This window comes from Hemiscyllium ocellatum, chromosome 19 (assembly GCF_020745735.1).
Source record: "Hemiscyllium ocellatum isolate sHemOce1 chromosome 19, sHemOce1.pat.X.cur, whole genome shotgun sequence".
Classification (NCBI taxonomy): Eukaryota; Metazoa; Chordata; class Chondrichthyes; order Orectolobiformes; family Hemiscylliidae; genus Hemiscyllium; species Hemiscyllium ocellatum.
The window spans coordinates 6,488,472-6,509,958 of NC_083419.1; the positions used below are offsets into that span (position 1 = coordinate 6,488,472).

Consider the following 21,487-nt stretch of genomic DNA (forward strand, 5'->3'; position numbering starts at 1 on the left):
GTATGATTTTTAACTTTGTCCACACCAGTCCAACACTGGCATCTCCAAATCAAGGCAAGAAATAACAATCTGCTTTAACTATCATTACTAAAAGGAAGTGGAGCAATGGATAAGATTAAAAGTTTTGATTATTGAAGTTATGTATGATTCATTATTTGCATGTATTTCCCAACATTGCACCTTATTGTGGAAGTGTAATTCACCTGCCACAGATGCGATACTGTAATCCGTTTTGGATTTTCCAGCTATGTTCTTTGCTCTCAGATTCCTGGTCTCTGCTTCCCATGAATGCCCAATGTTAGTACTACGTGGAAAACCAAAATCAAACTTGCCCATCAGTGGGTGTAAGAGTGATTAATGAATGAGTCTCAGATCTGATCATGGACATGATTTGAATAATTTGGTAGGAAGATGAAGTAGTTCATCTTGTATTGTGAGAATGTATAACTGTTACTCCTGTTTATTAAGTTCAGACTTGGTTTTGTTAACAAATTTAAGCAACAAATCACAAGTGCATTCCTGAATAAAAGGCTCACAGGTTTGATGCCGAGTCCATGATGCACTAACTGAATTTTTCTGTCGTATAAGCTGGCTTAATTTGCCTCAGCACATTGGCTTAGAGAGGGAAAATTATTGAGTGAAGGCTGGGGTGTATTTGACTGTCTCTTCAAAAGTAGTGCGATAGTTTGTCTACGCTCATTGTTGAGTCTTGCTCATAAATAGCAGTCTCTTAGATAAAGTGAAGAAGGTATCCAATATTTGTGCAACTAATTGTGGAATCCCTACAGTGTGGAAGCAGGTCGTTCAGCCCATCGAGTCCAAACTGACCCTCGGAAGAGCATCCCACCACATCCTCATAACTCTGCATTCCCCATGGATAACCCGCCTAGCCTGCAGATCCCTAGAGGGTAATTTAGCATGGCCAATTCACCTAACCCCCACATTCTTGGACTGTGGGAGGAAAGGAGAACACTCAGAGGAAACTCACATGAATACTGGGAGAACATGCAAACTCCACACAGACAGTCACCCAAGGCTAGAATTGAACCCTTGTGCCTGGTGCTGTGTGGCAGCAGTACTAACCACTGAGCCACTGTGCTACCCCTAAATGGGTGGGATGCAACAAAGAATGGCAACATTGAGAATTGTTGGAAACAGCAACAAGAGTGGGAGGGTAATGAAAAACAAACAATTTCTAGTAATCCATTCCAAAAAACCACCGTCCAAGTGGCAACCACAAGAAATATCCCCTGGAGAAACCTAGGAAGCTAATGAGTATTTCCACAGATACTCCATGTAATATGGTCCATATGAGATACGTTTTCTGTAAGCTAAGTTAAAAATCTAATTTTAAATATAGTTTTCTTTTGAGTACTGCATTTATTACAATTATGTTACGTATGTATGACCATGTTGGAATGTTACTGAATTGACCATTCTTCCTTCTTAGATTATCTGCTTTTTCATTTTGACAAAGTCTTTTGCATTTCCCTCCCTGAACACCAAACTCATCAGGACTGCGAATGGCTGACCAAAGCCACAACTGTGTTTCCTTTTTCCTGCTATCCTCCAAGCTTATGATGGAGTTATCTACATTTGTGTATTTATAATAGTTTTAAGGGATGGAATTGTATGCAGTGGCATCCTATTAAATGGCATTTTGCGTGAGTTACAGAAAGTTACAGTCACTCTCTCTGGAATGCATTCAAACCTGTTTTCAGAAGATAAAATACTTAACAACATGTTCCATCTTGTACTAAAGTCAGAAGCTAAAATTAACACTTTAGTCAAATCAATTGATGCATGGAAGAGTAGGTAGGTTAGTTTGCTTTGTGTAAACATGCAAATATCATACTTAGGAATATTCATAAGCTACCTGTACTTTCCTGTTCATAAATAAGAATATGAAAATACAAGAAAACATTGCTATTTGACTCATTCAACAACTGTTCCCAAAAAAAATGTAATCCATCACAGGATCTACCGAACCAAAATGTTTAATCATCTGATTTGATATTTTGAAAATTTTGTTTCTGATCTTCTATGTTGTTGTTTTTCTAATTTTCTTGACACGTTCATTTTGATCTTTCATCCTCAGGTTCTGTACTCAAATCCAACACATTTATGTACCTGAACTGAGGAGAGGTCACTTGACCTGAAATGTTAACATTGCTTTCTCTCCACAGGTACTGCCAGACCTGCTGAGCTTTGCCAGTAATCTCTGTTTCCGATTTACAACGTCCGCATTCTTGCGGTTTTCATTTATGTACTGGACTTGGTATCATAGTAAACTAGGATTGCAATTCAAAATCCAGAGCTAGACCAGAGTCGGATGGAGATAAGTGGAGATTGCTGAAGTAGTGATTAAAGGGGAAAGTTTCAAGAGGCTTTCAAAGGAGGCCCATGGGTGTAGCAATATGTTCCAGAAAGTGAGAGAGCTCAGCACTAGTGTTGGGGCAGATGGACAGGGAAATCTCCAGCACACCTGAAGAGCGAGAGAAATTATGCTAAATGATGTGAAACCTTAAGACAGTGAGCAAAGGCAAGATAAGAAAAACTTTTTGGGGAAGAGAATGCAGGGCATCATTGTTCTGAATGAGTTTAAGTTCATGTATGTTGGAATGTCAGATAAACATACCCACGCTCAAACGACCATCAACAGTCTGCATTTAGGTCAATCAACCATTTCTCACACCCTCTGCTTAATTAATCCTATTCTGTTCCCTCTCCACAGTTAGGCAGACAGGGCCTCAGTACAATGATTCATCCAAAATCTGACACCTCCAACAATGCAGCACTCTTTAAATACAACGTGTGTGTCAGTCATTATTTTTTGTTTTCAAAACCCTGGAGTGGGTCTGGAATTGAAAACCTTGTGACTCAGAGATGAGAGAGCCACTGAAAAAGTACGGCTGACATCAGAAACCTAACTAAAACACAAAGGAAAAAAATCCAGTCTATGGCTTGCAGTTGTGCAAGCAAGTTCGATTGAAGCATCCCAGAGGGCATTTGATAATTATTTGGATAGAAATGGAAAATGGCACAAAGCAGGAGGTTGGCCCTGCGTGATGATGCTTAATTGACGAGCCAGTGCCGGCACAGTGGGCTGAATGGCCACTTTCGGTGCCATAATAATTTTGCAGAAGCCCATTAACGTTCTTCCTGCACTGCTGAGTGTTCACCCGAAGTGTGGATATTACAGTGACCTAGGTGATAACTTCACACCGGGAGGTGCGGGCAGAGTCTGGTGCCTAGTCTCCTCTGGTGGTCTTGAGGAAAGAGGACAGTCTGCTCTGCACCCCACTGTCCACCTCTGGGGCAATTCCTCTGACACTACAACTGTGTTGGGCAGTGTCTGGATGGCAGTGATTGATCTGGTGCATGGCAGGGTTTAAATATGGCACTATCGGTGGGGAAATCAAAAGGTCCTGGCAGTGGTGTGTACTGATGCTGGTGAGAACTAGGTAATGTACGACTGACACTGTAGAGACACAGTGCATTTGTAACAATGTGAACAGCGTAAAATTGTGGGAAAGGATTCATTAGAGCTTAAAGAGAAACCCTTTGTGAACATTGACACATGCAATTTTTTGGTATAATGCAGTCCGGTTGCATTGACCTAGGGACTGATATTGGGCTGTGTGCTGGGAGACCTCTGTTACCTTTTTCTGCATAAGACCACGATATCTTAGACGTCCATCTAAACAGAAAGGTGGAACTGTGATATACCATCTCACGTGAAAGTCAGCATCCCCAACAGTAAAGCCTCACAGTGACCTTCTGAAATTCCAAACAAGTGATAGTCCCATCTTATCCTAATTGATCAACTTAGCTAACTGCTTGAAGAATTCCAGTAAATTTTTGGGCATGGGCTAATTGCTCATTATGTTAAGGCTGCTTGCTCTTGCTTTCCATTCACCGGGATACGAAACCTTCCCTTTATTTACCAGATGTCGGTTGTTCTTGTTGTACAGGTGGTTAAAGAACCTTATTGGTCGGTGTCGTGCAAAATCAGAAGAGAAACTTCCCCGATGGGAGCAAGACTATCGGCTGCAATCCATCTCAAAGTTGGGCTTATTTTATGAATACCTGGAAATGGGTATGTTCTTATGAGTGTAACATGTATTAAAATGCTTCTGCTGTTGAATTCGTCTCTTACTAATAAAGCTGTTTCACCTCTGATGAGGTGTATGAGTAACACCGACTGTCATATGAATTTTCCCATGTAATGCAGACGCTATTAATTAAAACTATTCTGTAATGCTGTATACCACTTCCATTTATTTATGACAGATTTGTTAATCCCTGCTACTGTGTGAGTCCTGAGATCAGAGACCCTGCATATCTTAATAGGAGACTAGATTTAACAAGCACTTAGGAACTCTCCAACCACAAGGGATGAATGCAGATTTCCCATTTTGCCTCCCTCCACCTTTACTCGGTCCCAACCCTCAGACTCAGCACCGCCTTCTTGACCTGCAATCTTCTTCCCGCCCCCACCCACTCCATGGCCTATCACCCTCACCTTAACCTCCTTCCACCTATCGTATTCCCAACGCCCCTCCCCCAAGTCCCTCCTCCCTACCTTTTATCTTAGCCTACTTGGCACACCCTCCTCATTCCTGAAGAAGGGCTACTGCCCAAAACGTCGATTCTCCTGCTCCTTTGATGCTGCCTGACCTGCTGCGCTTTTCCAGCAACACATTTTTAAGCTCTGATCTCCAGCATCTGCAGTCCTCACTTTCTCCAAGCATTTTGTTATGTCAGCATCTCTACCTAGGAATTAGATCATCCAAAGGATAGCAGTTTGGTTCACGATAAATTATCTATTGTCCCTAGTGCCCTATTATAAGGTAAGGTAGTCAAACCACCAGGAAAATTTGGATTGATTCCTTTTTATATATTGACAGTTATTTAGAAAGGTCAGTGCCCTTGAGTTCATTCTGTGATTGAAACCTCCAGTTTAGTGCACGCAGAGTCTTACAGATGTAAGGAAATTTTCTGATTCAATGCTCCTGATGCATATCTTGATGACTACACACCTCGAGTCCATAATGCTTTTTTTCAGTGGACAAAATGGCTTGATCCTGATATGAACAATTTTTGTACATGTGGCACATGCAGGGAACCATTCACATAGACCATCTCACCAATATTTTATTGTACTATAAACAAAACGAATGACGTATGATCAAGAATGCACATGAGAAGTAGAAACTTGCTTCCCTTTCCCACCTTGGCCACATTTCACTTGTTCAGTCAATAATCGGAGTTCCATGTTTCCACTAACTGAGAAAAATGTTGATTAAAAATAATAATTTGTAGAACTGTTTCATAAACAGTTGTCACCTCTGGTTATCCATTAAGGCAGAGTGATGGAGCGAGTAAATATATTCAGATGTTTTCCATATGAAAGTAATTTATAATTTTTGAATTGAAATTACTAAGTAAAAACTGAAAGAACTGTAGATGCTGGAAATCCAAAGACAAAAATAAGAAAATTCTGGAAAAGCTCAGCAGTTCTGACAGCATCTGTGGAGAGAACTCAAACTTAATGTTTTGGATTGAGTGACCCTCCCTCAGACCTCAAGGAGGAAGGGACTGAGGAAGGGTCGCTGGACCCAAAACATTAACTCTGATCTCTCTCCACAGATGGTGCCTGACCTGCTGAACTTTTCCAGCAACTTCTGTTTTTGCCAGTGAAATTACTGTGCTGTTACCCAAAATATTTGGATTTTGTAATAAAATTAAAATTGCACTGTATAGTTTTGCTTATTTTTAAATAAATATGCCTATTTAAATTGCTAAATAAGGGAAATATTAAAAAATACAAAACTGCAGAATGCCTTTTTTTAACCGACAAGTAAGCTGTTTCTGGACATTTTTTGGTTTTTGTTTCATTTTAAATTAAATTTCTGGTCTTACCAGCAAACCTCAGATTATTGAGATCTAATGGCATGGAAAAGTACCTTCTTAATGGATGCGACAATCTTTGTTCATTGTAGAAGTATTGTTTATGAACGTTTGTGAAGCATCATAATTATCCTGTTACTAATATCTGACTAATTTTGAAAATATGTCATAGATACTACTTTTACTACTTCATTCCCATGAAGGTAACAGGGAGGTATTTTAGTGGCATTAATATAAAATTAGCTATGCATCACTTTTTCCTGAATATTGCATCTCATGAATGTAGAGAGGCATGTTACAGCTATTAGTATTACTTAAGTGAATTTGAGACATTCAAGATATGTTTAAATAGTATGAAGACACCAACCTGATGATCATTGTGGCCTTGCTAATTTCACTTGGATAGATGCTTCATGTAGTTGCATTGTTACTTCACAGAAACATTTGTTTGAAACACAGAGTTGATACTCATGTGATAGATTAATGAATTACGTGGCAGTCTGTTGAACTGTCTCATTTGTGAAGTCAAATTGCACAAGTTTCATTTGGAAACTTCTCCTTAAGGACAAATATATTTTGCAGCAGCTTTAAACAGATTGGGGTGGACAGGCCGTGTGCTGGCCATATTAGATTTCCACTATGGCCTGTTTCTATCAGTACACCCCTTTATTAAATCATAGAGTCATAGAGGTGTACAGTACAGAAACAGACCCTTTGGTCCAACTCGCCCATGCCAACCAGATATCCTAAATTAATCTAGTCCCATTTGCCAGCACTTGACCCATATCCTTCTAACCCCTCCCTGTTCATATACCCATCCAAATGCCTTTTAAATGTTGTAATGGTGCCAGCCTGCACCACCTTCTCTTGCAGCTCATTCCATACAATCTCTTGTCATATGTTTCTCTCTGGATCATTCTAAGCTTAGCAAGGGTAAGTGATGTGATGTGAACATGTTAGCCAAAATCTGAGTTGTTAGAATGTTTGTTTGAGACCCATGACAGCAGCTGTAAGCCAGATGGAGCTGTGACCCTGATAATGCACAGACCATGTAAAGCACAAAGATTTCACTTTACTTTTTCCTGTTCATTTCACAGTTATACAGTTTGGTTTTGCCACCATCTTTGTGGCATCATTCCCTCTGGCACCTCTGCTGGCACTGATTAATAACATCATCGAAATACGAGTAGATGGTTGGAAAATGACCACACAGTTTCGACGGATTCTGGCAGCCAAAGCGCAAGATATTGGAGCCTGGTTGCCAATCTTGCATGGAGTGGCTGTTTTTGCAGCTGTGACAAATGTAAGTGCAGCCTTTGAGAGTAACAACAGCAATGATGTATTTCAGTCTAGTTTATCTTGTTTACTCATTCCCACTCATCTGTCGTATGCTGTGTATTACTGCAAAATTGCATGAGGAGTTCTAAATAGAATTTCTTTTAAAAGCAACTGAGTGAAAATGTATGTTGTGCACCAAATGGCATGCTAGGGTTTATTTGCCACAGTGTCAGGTTTATCAATTATTTCTGTCAGTTTGCCAGATACAATGAGAGGTGTATAAAGCCAGTGGAAGAGTCAGAAGAGGTGACATGTTGATTGTTATTATTGGAAGTAGTTTTGTACTTTTTCATCTTCTTGGCTGATGCCTAACGCAGCCCAATTCCATCCTTTGTCCAGTTGGGTCTGTTCAGCCTCATCCTCCACCTTTCAGTCCTGTCAGTCTCTACTTAACACCTAACCACTGGGAACACCCCAGCTTTGGTAACTAGGTGAAATGCAATCTAGTTGTGCATCTATTCCAATCTGTACCGATAACTGTTGGCACATTATTAAAGCATTGTCTAATTTTTCACAAGAAGACAAAGTGCTCCTGACCTGAGCTGTTGTTTCTGCATCCATTAAAGCTGGTGATCCAGGGAAATTGATGAGCACCAGAAAACCATTCATTGATTAAAATGGATCTTTGTTTTCGGTTGGCATGATTAGAGTGTAGATTTCCTGCAAAAATATTATTAACAATAGACACCAAGAACTAATATTAGGGCTATTTTCCTATTTTAGACATAGCTACAGATCTGTGCATTACTGTGGTCAAATTGCTCCTGTTTTTAGAAAGATGTTTTTCTCTCACATATCTGCTCAGTTATTTAATATTGCCAAATGCAAAATCTGCAGAGGTCCAGTGCAATTGGCCAGCATTCTAAATGTAATTTAAAATTATTTTAACTTGAATTGTATTTAAAGGTGATAACTTATGGTGCTTTGATTAGAACTGAAAATTGATTTATTCCAAAAACACATTTTAATCAGTATCAGTTTATTACCTCTGAATAACCTGATTTTAAATTACAGTAAATGACCTTTTAAGCAAAAGTACAGAAAAGTACATCAGTTGCATAAGTGGTAAAGTAAATTGTGTGTTTGGATTCAAGAGCTTTTAAAATGTTCCTTTTAATTTTCTTGCACACAAAAGAACCAGCAAATGAAAGTAATTGGCAGAACTTCCCAGTGGTGGTTAGTTCTTCCCAGGAAATGGCTAATTCTGTGGGTAGAGCTGCCATCTAAATACTATGGATATTGAGTTTACACTGACCATAATTTGTGTTTGAGGTTCCATGAACATTTGCGCAGATTACTTTAATTTCAGCTGAAATCTTTTTTAAAAAGCCAACACAACCAACCAGAAAATCTTCCCCAATAAAGGTAAAACACTGTGGATGCTGAACATCTGATACTGACTCAATGTTAGAGAAACCCAGCAGGCCTGGCAGCAACCGTGGTGAGAGAAACAGACTTAATGTTTTGAGTTTAGTGTGACACTTCTTCATAACTGAGAGGTGTTGGTGAGTGCTTATATTAAAAAGGACCTAGTCAGTTTCCTGATATTCACCACATACGTTCATTGAAACGATAACAAATCGGTTCAACCATGGCTGAGAACATTGTTGCGATGGCTGCAGTGCAATAAAGGGCTCAGAGAAATAGAAAGATAACACGTATCACCAGCAACTCCAGGACGTGCAGCAACTTGTGGTGCCTGGCAAACAGCCTCTGCATGAAGACATTGAGGCTGAAGGTCCCCTCAGGATATGGAGGTGGTACAGGAGGCCAAGAATGTCTCATCCTCAATACCATTTGAACGAGATACATTGCTGTCACAGAGTAAGGATGTCCATACCACTGAACTGTTTCAGCTGCTGGAACTTGACCTGTGATTTAATGAGGTTGATGGCAATCCTATGCCAATGGCTGTCAAGGTGACAGCTCTGCTAAGTTTTCGTGCGGCTTGCTGCTTCTTGAGAATCCAGTGGGGACCTTTGCAAGACCTCTCAATCCTCCAGGCACAGATGTACCAATGAACCACTTCACCTTGTTTCCTCATGATGAGGTCAGTGCAGCAACCCGGTCAGTGGAGCTTGCCACCATAACTGGACTCTCCCCCCCCAGATGCAGGAGACTACAGACTGTACATACACGAAGTTGAGAGTAACATATCATAATGTGTCAATAGAAAATGCTTCCATTCAGTAAATGTACAATCATCCGTGATTACAGGAATCTGATAGAAATAGCTTGGAAGGTGCCAGCTGTGTATATTCTTGAGAACGCTCAGGTCCCTGCCTCATTTTAAAGGCCAGGTGCCTTACAAGGATAGTTACTGGGAAATAAGGGCATCCCCTGGCTGATAACTCGATGAATCAAGCCTCTTACTAAGGCTGAACATAGATACAAAGCAGATCAGGAGCATCTGAGGAGCACGAAAATCAACGTTTTGGGAAAAAGCCCTTTTGATTCTTGATTCCTGATGGATTCCTGTGCTTTTCCAGCACGACTCTAATCTTGGCTCTAATCTCCAGCACCTGCAGTCCTCACTTTCTCCGAGTTGATTTTAACCTCACTGAGAAGCCTCTTCCAAGGATGCCTACCATGAAGTTCTCCTCCTCTCTCTACAAGGATCTCAGTGAGTCTCTCTCTCACTGCACCCCAAGGTCATCTCCTCTACCCTAAAGTGCTTCAGCCATGTCCTGAAGCAGACTCACTACCACAGCCACATCTCCTTCCTCAGAACCTGACTATAGAACCAACTGATCCCACATGGATTCCGAACTACATTCAGATCAGTACAATTCAGACCTGAACATACTTCAAATTTGAAACCTCCAGAAACGGTTCTCCTTCCGGATCCTCCGATCCACACTCACAGCCATGTGCCACCACCTAATCAGCCCTGCCTCAGCTGAGGGCCACACTCTTTCAGAACTGCAAAGGACCTCTGCTGTTTTACATCCTCAGAAGAATTCACACACTTAACAGACGCTTTTGCCACACCATGTCGGACATCAAAAACACTCCTCACCTTAACACCGCCGACAGTATCGCCTATGAATGCCCACTGTGGATCCCACAATCACCACCTCCGTGCCCCCCCCCTCGATGCCCCTGGTGAGCGTCATTTCCATAAATGACGTCATCCCAGTTCCTCAACTACCACGCCCTCTCCAGTTCCAGTCTCCACCCCTATTCCCAGCTCCTAGCCCTGCTGAGTTTTCACCATTCCCCCCCAAGACCTCCCCCTCACTGAGAACAAATGATCAGTCCTCAACAAAGGCCTTACCTTCATCCCCCTCCACTCCTGGATCAACAAATTCAATGCACGTTGCGACATCGAACACCTTTTCCTCCTCCTCCGTGCTTACTTTTCCATCAAGATTCCCGCCCACTTTCCGAGGACCCTCTTCTCCCCCGTCAAACACGCCCTATCCATTTGTACACCCCGTGCTGGTCTGTTACCCACCCTCGATCTCTTTATTTCCAACTGCCACCGTGGCATTGACTGCCTCAACCTGACCACCCCCCCCCCCACCTACTCCAACCTCTCACACTCACAATGCACAGCCCTCCACTCCAACCCCAACCTCACCATCAAACCCGTAGACAAGGGTGTTGGGTGCGCAGTGGTAGTTTGGCGCACTGACCTGTATACCACTGAAGCCAGGCGCCAACTCGAAGACGCTTCCTCCTGCTGGCCCCTCGACCACGACCTCACCTCCCATCACCAAACCATCATCTCCCAGACTGTACACAACCTCATCACCTCAGGGGATTTCCCACCCAAAGCTTCTAACCTCATAGTCCATTAACCCCACACTGCCCGATTCTACCTCCTACCCATGATCTCCACAAGTCTGACTACCCCGGCCGACCCATCGTCTCAGCCTGGTCCTGCCCCACCGAACTCATTTCAACATACCTTCATACTGTCCTATCGCCCCAGTCCAGGAATTTCCTATGCATGTTTGGGACACCACCCATGCCCTCCACTTCCTCCAAGACTTTTATTTACCTGGCCGCCAAATGCCTCATCTTCAGCATGGATACCCAATCCCTCTACACCTCCATCCGCCATGACGATGGCCTTTAAGCCCTCTGTTTCTTCCTCTCCCGACATCCCCACCAGTACCTTTCCACTGACACTATCATTCATTTGGCTGAACTGGTCCTCACCCTTAATAATTTCTCCTTTGAATCCTCCCACTTCCTCCAGACAAAAGGGATAGCCGTGGGCACCTGCATGGGCCCCAGCTGACTTTTCATCGGGTACGTGGAACAGCCCATCTTCCGCAGCTACACCAGCTCCATTCCCCACCTTTTCCTCTGCTATATTCCTGATGAAGGGCTTTTGCCCGAAATGTTGTTTCTCCTGCTCCTAGATGCTGCCTCACCTGCTGTGCTTTTTCAGCACCAGACTCTTGACTCTAATCTTCAGCATCTGCAGTCCTCACTTTCACCATGGACATAATGCAGCCCATTCTTCATGAGCAGACAATAGGTTGCCTGAAGTTGAGGGTTCAATGCTTGGATTAGTTTTGGGGTCCTTGCAGTACACTCCGACAGAGTGTTTTGTGTAATCCCTGCATGCTGTGCAGAACTGGAGCAAGCAAAGAGAGAATATAATGGGGCATTGAAGAGCTGGGTAAGCAACAGCAGTCTTCCGAGGAGGAAGATGAGAACGTTGAGCAGGATGAACATCACCTTTGGAAACAAAAACAAATTGCTGGAGAAACTCAACAGGTCAGGCAGTCAGGAGACCCTTCCCCTGGACTTAAACATTAACTCCGTCTCTCTCTCTCTCTCTCTCTCCACAGATGCTGCCAGACCTGCTGAGCTTTTCCAGCAACTTCTGTTTTTGATAATAATTCTTAGTCCGATTGTAACATAAATTTGTCAGTCTGACCTAGGATATCCTAACTTTGTTCCTGTGGTGCTGGTGACCCCAAAATCTCATCTTAGGTCACAGCCCACAGTTTGGGGAAACCCTGTGCTATGTAATGGATCTGGTGACTAGACTTCGGATTTGTGAATTACTCGGACACTTACTGTTATGTATTTAATATAAGTAACTTAAATTGTTATGAGAAATAGACTAGCTAATTATATTTTCTATGCTTTTTGGCTTTCTTTGTTGAGCTTTAACATTACCCCTTGTCCTTTTTCTTTTCTCGTGTTTCTAGGCACTGATCATTGCATTCACATCAGATATGATTCCCAGGCTTGTGTACTATTGGGCACTGTCTGTGCAACCCTTTGGAGCACACAACAGCTCGACCATGCAAGGTTACATCAATACCACTCTCTCTGTTTTCAGTATCGCTGACTTCACAAGTCTCAGCAAGCCCAAGAATACACCGCCCTGGTTTGACCGTGAAAATGCTACCACCTGCAGGTTGGTGCTGTGTCGTTTTTTTTTTGGGTGGAGGAGGGGCGGGTGGGGAGGGGGGAGGGGCGGGTGGGGAGGGGGGAGGGGGGGTGGGGTGGGGAGGGGGGAGGGTGGGGTGGGGGGGGAGCGGGTGGGGAGGGGGAGGGTGGGGTGGGGGGTGGGGGGGAGGGGGGGTGGGGTGGGGAGGGGGGAGGGTGGGGTGGGGGGGGGAGCGGGTGGGGAGGGGGAGGGTGGGGTGGGGGGTGGGGAGGAGGGGGGTAGTGGCCTAGAAAGTGCTGGAATGCTGTGTCTCTGAGTCAGCCCAATGTTTCTCTCAGCCTTCAGAACTAGCTGGTTTTGCACAGCAAATCGTTTGCATAAATGGATAACCACTTGTCCTTTGCTCGCCCTCCAGTTAAATATGGAAACAGGCAGATTGAGTTTCTGCTTTGAATTTTTAACTGTATCGCTCCAAGACAGTTAATAATAAACCATCATAATTCTATAATGGAATCTGGGGCATGACCTATTACTGTTAATGGCATTCTGGCCACTGAAGTCTCAATAACCCCAAAGGCTTCAGTCTTCATGGTGAAGAAGATCTTTTAGATTACCAATGATCAGAAACTGAAGTGGGCTAGCCATCCAAATGCAGAAGCTACAAAAGCAGATCAGACACTGGGAATTCTATGTGTGTGACACAATTCTAGACTCCTGAATGCCTGCCCGTCACCTACAAGGCACAAGTTCACTTGCCCAATGAAAGCAGCTCCAGCAACACTCAAGAGGTTTGACCTAATCCAGGACAAAGCAGTCCACATGATTGGCGTTCCATCCACAATCATTCCCTCCCTCCATCATCAATGCGGAGTAGAAGCAGTGTACTGTCTACAAGATGCACTACATCAATTCACCAGGGCTCCTCAGACAGCACTTTCCAAGACTACAATCACTTGCATTTATAGGACCATAAAGAAAAATAGAAACAGGCGCAGGATATTCAGCCCCTCAGGCTTGGTCTATTTAATAGGTTTCTTTACGTTCATAGAAACATAGAAGATAAGAGCAGGAGGCCATTCGGTCCTTTGAGCCTGTTGCACAATTCATCACGATCCTGGCTGATCATCCAACTCAATAGCCTAATCCTGCTTTCTCCCTATAACCTTTGATCCTGTTCAGCCCAACTGCGATACCTAGCTGCCTCTTGGCTTGCATTCAATGTTTTGGCATCAACTATTTCCTGTGGTAATAATTCCACAGGCTCACCACTCTTTGGCTTCCTCATGTTCACTTTCTTGCCCTTGCCCCAGAGTTCTTGATTCTCCAACTGATCAAGAATCTATCCATCGCAGCTTTAAATGTACACAAGGACTCTGCTCCACCAGCTTTCTGTAGCAAGGAGTTCCAAAGACTCTCCACCCCTGATAGAAGAAAATCCTCCTCATCGCATTCTTAAATTGGCTCCCCTTTATTCTGAGACTGTGCCCTCTGGTCCTAGACTCTTCCATGAGGGGAGATGTATGCTTAGCATTTACCCGAAAGAATCTAATATGTTTCAATAAGATCACGTCTCATTCTTCTAAATTGCAATGAGTAGAGTCTCAACACGATTAATCTTTGCTCATAAAGACAATCCCTACGATCATCTAATGAACCTTCTTTGAACAGCTTCTAATGAAATAATATCTTTCCTTCAATAAGGGGACCAAAACTGTGCACAGTATTCCAGATGTGGTCTCACCAGCAACTAGTACAATTGCAGTAAGACTTCCCTCCTCTATACACCAACCTCCTTGAAATAACATTCCATGACACTTCCTGCTTACCTGCTAACTTTCTATGTTTCATGCAGAAGTACCTCCAAGTTTTGGCAGAAACATTAATGAAATTGTGGATAGTGAGGAACATTATCAAAGGATGCAGCAGGATATAGATCACCTGGAAAATTGGGTGGAGAAATTGCACATGGAGTTTAATCCAGATACGTCTGAGGTGATGCATTTTGGGAGGTCCAAATGTACGAGGAAAGTTTACAGCTTTGGGCAGGATCCTCAGGAGCATGAATATACAGATGGATCTTGGGGTGCGAGATCCTGAAAGTAGCAACACAAGTGCATAAGGTGGTGAAGAAGGCATGAGGCATGTTGGTGCATTGCATAAAGGTTAGCAAGTCATGTTGTAGTTGTATAAACCTTTAGTTAGGCCACATTCGGAATATTATGTGCAATCCTGTTCGCCATACCAAAGGAGGGACGTAGAGTCTTTGGAGAGGGTGCAAAAGAGATTTACCAGGATGTTGCCTAGTTGGGAGTGTATTAGCTACAAGGAGAGGTTAGACAAATTTGGACTGTGTTCACTAGGCCATTTGAGACTGAGGGGCGATCTGATAGAAGTATATAAAATTATGAGAGGAATAGATACATGGATGGTCTTTTTTTCCCCGGGAGGAAATGTCAAATAGTTGGGGACATAGGTTTAAGGTGGAGGGGGAAAGTTGAAAGGACATGGGCAAGGAAAGTTTTTTTACACCGAGGGTGGTAGGTGCTTGGAATGTGCTACCCGGAGACATGATAGGAGCAGAAATGATAGCAACATTCACGGGGAATTTCAACATGATTAAACATGAACAGGCTAGAGGGATATGGTCCATGTGCAGGAAGATGGGATTAGTTTAGAATGTCACCATGGTCAGCCCAGACATGTTGAGCTGAAGGGCCTGTTCCTGTGCTGGACTGTTCTGTGTTCTGTATTGGGATTAACTTTGCAAATTAACAAGAGTGGATGCTCATGCAACATAAGCACATGATGTAACATGCTTTATGGGCGAAAGGTTATGAAATTGTGCTGACCTCGGTGTCAGACTTCACAATATACATTCCTGTTGAACACTCCACATACAATGTATACATTCCTGTCTACTTCAAGAGTGTTCATTGATAAGCCCTGCCCCATTAGAATAAATACAGGTGCATCGCTGTTAACATCAAATTCAGTCACAAACTGTCCATTTGCAAATTTGGATCAAATTGCTTTACAGCAGACCCTATTATTATCAACAAAAACTGTATTTGTTACCTTCAATGTATCTCTTAGTTAAGTCAGGATGGTAGATTTTCTTTCCCACATTTGATTAAGGAATTTTATTTCTGTCATCCAATTGCTTTTATTACTATTGTTTCTTGTTAGTACATGTCTCCTATGTGAAGATATTAGCTTTAATTTGTTGCCATTATGTGGACTTGGAATGAGTTCGTCATTTTCATTTTGTGTCAGGTACCGAGACTTGCGATATCCTCCTGGTCACCCTCTACAGTATTATCATAGCCTTTATTTCTGGCATATAATGGCTGCCAAATTGGCTTTTATTATTATTATGGAGGTGAGAGATATTTTAAAATTACTTTTGTATGTGTAATATTTGTAGTTTGCAATGGCTGATATTGCCTCTGTGATGAACTAAAAGATGAGAAATAAAGAGAGTCATTCACATCAAGGTAGGAATGTCATGAAAATGTACCTTTTTTTTATTCATATGGGGACGTGGATGCCAGTGGCTGGGTTGGCATTTATTGCCCACTCCTAAGGCATTCTCTAAGGGCAGTGAGCTCCTGGGACATTATATATGTGTCTTCGAATGATTTCTGGAATGCATTCTTTGACCTGCAAATCTTATTTCTTTTATGAATTATTTTTGGCACTTAATGTGTGAAATAATCATATTGTGACAAAAGTGTGCTGTCTCAGATGTACAGTCATGTCATTCTAGCATTGACCTAATATGCATCAAAAATAAAATATCATTTAATAAATCTGTAATTGTAATTTGACTGACAATATTAAGAATACATTTCTTTTAGCACAGAGGTGGGAAATGCTGCATGAATGGGAATAGTTTGCTTTCCTCAGTACATCAATCAATTAAGTGCAGTCAATTAAGTGACCCTGGTTGTTACATGGTCTCAGAATTATCACATATGATACGGCAATGAAGCAAACAATTTTTAATGTTGTACTCTGAGAGAAATGGGCACAGAGATTTTAATAGCATATTTGTTTTATTCTTTTTCAGCACATTGTATTTACAGTGAGTTTCCTTGTCTCTTACTGCATTCCTGACGTACCAAAACACATTAAAGAGCAAATTAAGCGGGAGAGGTATCTGACACAGAAGCTTCTGCATGAATCTCAACTTACAGACTGGCATAACAAAATGGCAGAAACTGCCAAAACTGTAATGAAGGGTCCAGTGAGCATGAAATCTGCAGACATGGATGTATAAACACTTGTGACACAAATCTATAACTTTTTTATCTTACATTTTTTAAAAGGAGGTTTGGAGATTTTTTTAATTGTGCGATTCCAAGGCACATTTTGTTTTGTACAATCCTCAAAAAAAACTTCTATATTTTGTTTGTCATTTGACCCACTGCATTTTGTAATACTGATACCGATGGTTGGTGCAGTAGGTTTCAGGAGTTCACATAAATGGTCATTTGTTATATTTACAAAGGGTTGACAAATATGACATTTTAAAAATATCATGGTGTTATCCTGGACCTTTTTAGAATATGAAAAAGGAATGTAATGACTAAAAAACTGAGCAAAGAAGTGGTAGCCTTGATTTTTGGATTATTTTGAGCTGAAAATTGAGCAAAATTGCTGTTGCACCAGAAAGTAGCCCACTGCTGATATGCTGCTGTACATTTACATCATTCAGCAATGTAACATGAGAGGATTACTTCGCATTGACTGTATAAGTAAATGAACAGCTCCAGGACCAGTAATGTTTAAAATACCCTGCTGTATCATAGTATTCATCGCAGAGGACATATTCAGTGTATGGGTATAATGAAGATGTGGGTATACTGTATCTTTAAGAGAGTTAAAAGCTAGCAGAACTACCTGACAGCACCAAGTGTTCTGAATAACACACAATCCAACATGTGATCCAGCAGTTCGGGTAGCTGCTTGCTTGGTGACAAAAACAAAATTGAATTAGGCCAATCGGTTTAAAATACATCCCCCAAAAAATACCCCCTAACTGTTCTGACACAGGTAAACCCTCCTGCTTTAATTTAAACCAGCAACCCAGAAAAGATTTATCTCATGCAGTAATCTGTGAAAATTCGAGAGGCCAAGAACTATAACAGAGAATAATTAACTAAAAATTATTTACAACTCCTTCCTCTAAGCTATATTTTACTTTCCCTTGTATAATACTGGCCTGATAAAAACCCCCGTTAAGATTTACTGAAAAACTCAAATTTCCAAACCCACCAGCTGACGAATCTTCTCTTTGTTGATTTGCTCTCCAAGTCGGTGTCGATGTTTTCCTCTGTGTAAACACCTTCTCTCGACAGGTACCACTCAGACAATTCTGACTAGCAGCCTACATCTGTTGGTCTTTTGGCAGTTCTCTCCCAACTGTTCAATTTTTCCCAGCCTTCTTACCCCCAAAGCATCGGATTGCGTCATTGGCTTTTAATGTTGCCAATACACTAAATTCAAACTTGATTGGAGTTTGTTTTTTTTTGACTTGTTGCCTTGAAAAGAAAGACTTCTTCAATTCATGAAGTGACTTTCATGACCTTAGAACGACCCAAAGCACTTTATAGCCAATGGCGCACTTGATCGTTGTAAAGAAAGAAAATCCAGAAACTGGACTGTTTGCCAAGTCTAAACTGCTGCAATTTCTAAATCTGACAATGACATCTGAATACCTGACAAGCAATAGGAAAACTCACTACTAACACTGAAAGCTCAATATGGTAATAAGGCAGGACTTGGAATCATGTGGAGTCAGGACGCTAAATACTATGTTGTAAGCTTTTTCTGTAACTTGCAGCCAGATTTATTCACAGTCGTCAGAACATAAATAGGAGCAACTTTGGGTCATGATGCTCCTTACGCCCACTCCATTATTTGATACAATCAAATGTTCAACCTCAGTTACCCACCCAAACCCCATTATCCTTGATTCCTGTAATGTCTAAAACTATTATTGATCTTAGGCTCAAATATACTCAGGACTGAGCATCCAAAACCACTTGTGGTAGACAATTCCAAAGTTTCTTTGCCCTCTGTTTGAAGAAATTACTTCTTTCTTCTTAAAAGATTAATCCTGACTCAGTTCCAATCTCCCTAATAATCTAATTGACTGTGTAAGGGTTAAACCATTCACTGACTATTACTCACCATCTTAGTGTTTCTCAAATGTTATTAAAATGAAACAATACTTCTATAAACAGTGGAAAGTACATTTAATATGTAGTATTTCAATCAAAACACTATTTTTAAAATACATGTGTTCTGCAGCTTTTCAAAGTATCAAACAATACATTTGAACAAAAATAGCATATGGAATAATGAAGATGTGAAATAAAATCTTAGTGTTGGAGAAACTCATCAAATCTGGCAGTATCTGTAGGGAGAGAAACAGAATGAATGTCTCAAATCCAGTATGATACTGAGTTCCAAAGGCAAAATATATTGGGCACAAAATGTTAACAGTATTTTGTTCTCCACAGTTGCTGCCAGACCTGTTGCATTTCTTCAGCATTTTCTGTTCTAACCCCATATACTTAAGCTGTGCATCAATTCTTGTCCAGACCTCTCATCAGTTTTGCCTGTTAGTCTGTCTTGTGACTCCAGTGCAGCAAGAGTTCAGCCTAATATCCCATTAATTTGCAGCCAATCTGATAATATATGGAACTGAATTAAAGTTCATATTGTCCTTTATCTGCAGAGCGTCAAGAAAAAGCAAAACCAAATGAAAGTAGTTATAGTTTTTTTTATTACTGCTACTCCAAATTATATTCATTCATCTAAAATTATTTTTATGAAATGCAGAGTCACCCAGTAAGAACTGCTAAAATCTTTCTAAAAGGCTTATCATGGTCAAGTTTATCAAAACTGGACAGAGTGAGTGCAAATAAAAATTGAGATATTATCATCTCTATTCACTTCTGGGCAGTTATGTAACCAAAAAAACATTTTAGGTTACTAGATAAGCCCATAAAATTTTCTTTACGTTATACAACCTAAATCCAGTAGCTGAATTAAAGAGTGTAAATGGATTTCTGAGAGGTCTCAGGCTAATCTTTCATAACTGACAAGGATCCCCACGGATAAATCATACCTTTTTCTCACAGTTTGTGTAGTTCATCTACTGAAATTTAAGTGGATCTACCATGTTTATTCACCACCCAGCCCCACTCCCATGTTTTCAGAATAGAATTAAAGAGCTGTTCAATAATAGTGGGCGGCACGGTGGCACAGTGGTTAGCACTGCTACCTCACAGCGCCAGCGACCCGGGTTCAATTCCTGCCTCAGGCTTGCACATTCTCCGGGTTTCCTCCGGGTGCTCCGGTTTCCTCCCACAATCCAAAAATGTGCAGGTCAGGTGAATTGGCTTTGAGAAATTGCCCATAGTGTTAGATGTAGGGGAATGGGTCTGGGTGGGTTACGCTTCGGCAGGTTGGTGTGGACTTGTTGGGTCGAAGGGCCTGTTTCCACACTGTAAGTAATCTAATCTAATATGCCAAACAGTGTTTGATCCACCTCTCAACTGTGTAGCACTTATGTCTTTCAATATAAGATCAATAACTGCGATGGAAATCAAATTCTGACATGAATAGTCACTAAATACCTCAAATCCAATGAAAAGACCACAATGACTATCTTTTGACATGCAGCTGTATTTGAGCACAATACCTGCTATCAGGTATCATGTAACATACAGTTGGTATCTATAAAACAAGATTGAGATTCTATCCAAAACAATTAAAAGTAAGTCAATATAGTATCTCTGCCTCCTGTAGTAGGGTCGAATGGTATTGAAGAAAATGGGAACTTATTCAAAGAGTCCAATGTATTAAAGGCTGCTTGTCAATGGTAATTTGGAAGCCACCTTCCTTCCCTACAAGGCTCAGACGCCTCAGTGCATCTCTTGGCACTCATGGTTAGTTGTATGTGTAGTATGTGTCCTAAGGTGCAATCACCTTTGTACATGGTTAGGCTGGGACTTTTACGCTAGAGTGTAGGATGTTGAGAGGTGATCTGATCAAAGTTTATAAAGTAATGAGAGGTATTGGAGGAAGTATAGGAAATGTTTGGAGGGATATTGACCAGGAGCAGGCAGGTGGGACTAGTTTAGTTTGGGATTATGTTCGACACTGTCTGGTTGGACCGGAAGTCTGTTTCCATGCTGTATGACTCTTGAAAGTGAAAAATTATTTTATCTGAAATATAGAAAGGAAAACCTAATGCAGTCAGCTTGACATGCTTTTTTTGAATGTCAAGATGCTGTACTAATTAATTTGTATGATCTTTGTGTCTGTAAAGCTTTATATAATTATTCTCCCACCTATAGACATTTTCTAAACAACTGGTAATAATGTTCTTCCTTTTAAGTTAATTAAGACAAAATGATATAGGAGCAAAGCATGTCTAATTAAAAATATCGTTTCATAAATATATTTGCCATTATTGACTAAATATTAATTGATTTCCTGTTTAAACATCAACAGCATTCTAATGTATATAGTTGTTGTGGTTCTGTTCGCCGAGCTGGGAATTTGTGTTGTATTCGTTTCGTCCCCTGTCTAGGTGTCATCCTCAGTGCTTGGGAGCCTCCTGTGAAGTGCTTCTGTGATCTTTCCTCCAGCATTTGTAGTGGTAGAACAGCCAGGGAATTCCTAGAGGCATGGCACTCATCCACAGATTCAATCAATAAGCACATCGACCTGGACCCAATATACTGACCACTGCAATGGACAGCTGGAACTGACAACCGGAAGTGGCAGATTCAATACCACTGCAAATGCCAGAGGAAAGATCACAGAAGCGCTTCATAGGGGGCTCCCAAGCACTGAGGA

The 21,487-nt window shown here is 41.4% G+C and overlaps 2 protein-coding genes across 4 annotated transcripts in view; one reads left to right on the plus strand and one right to left on the minus strand.

Moving 5' to 3' along the window:
- The window catches only part of ano6 (anoctamin 6), a 155,759-nt gene extending 134,675 nt beyond the window's left edge, over window positions 1-21,084 (plus strand). For all 3 annotated transcript variants that reach the window (XM_060839622.1, XM_060839623.1, XM_060839624.1), the window contains 5 exons: window positions 3,975-4,099; window positions 7,011-7,216; window positions 12,426-12,637; window positions 15,884-15,989; window positions 16,680-21,084. In XM_060839622.1, the coding sequence (XP_060695605.1) occupies window positions 3,975-4,099; window positions 7,011-7,216; window positions 12,426-12,637; window positions 15,884-15,989; window positions 16,680-16,889 (859 nt within the window). In that variant the 3' untranslated portion in view covers window positions 16,890-21,084. The remainder of the gene's footprint in view (window positions 1-3,974; window positions 4,100-7,010; window positions 7,217-12,425; window positions 12,638-15,883; window positions 15,990-16,679) is intronic.
- The window catches only part of LOC132824846 (N-acetyltransferase 8-like), a 78,940-nt gene that overhangs the window by 13,318 nt on the left and 44,135 nt on the right, over window positions 1-21,487 (minus strand). The window lies entirely within an intron of this gene.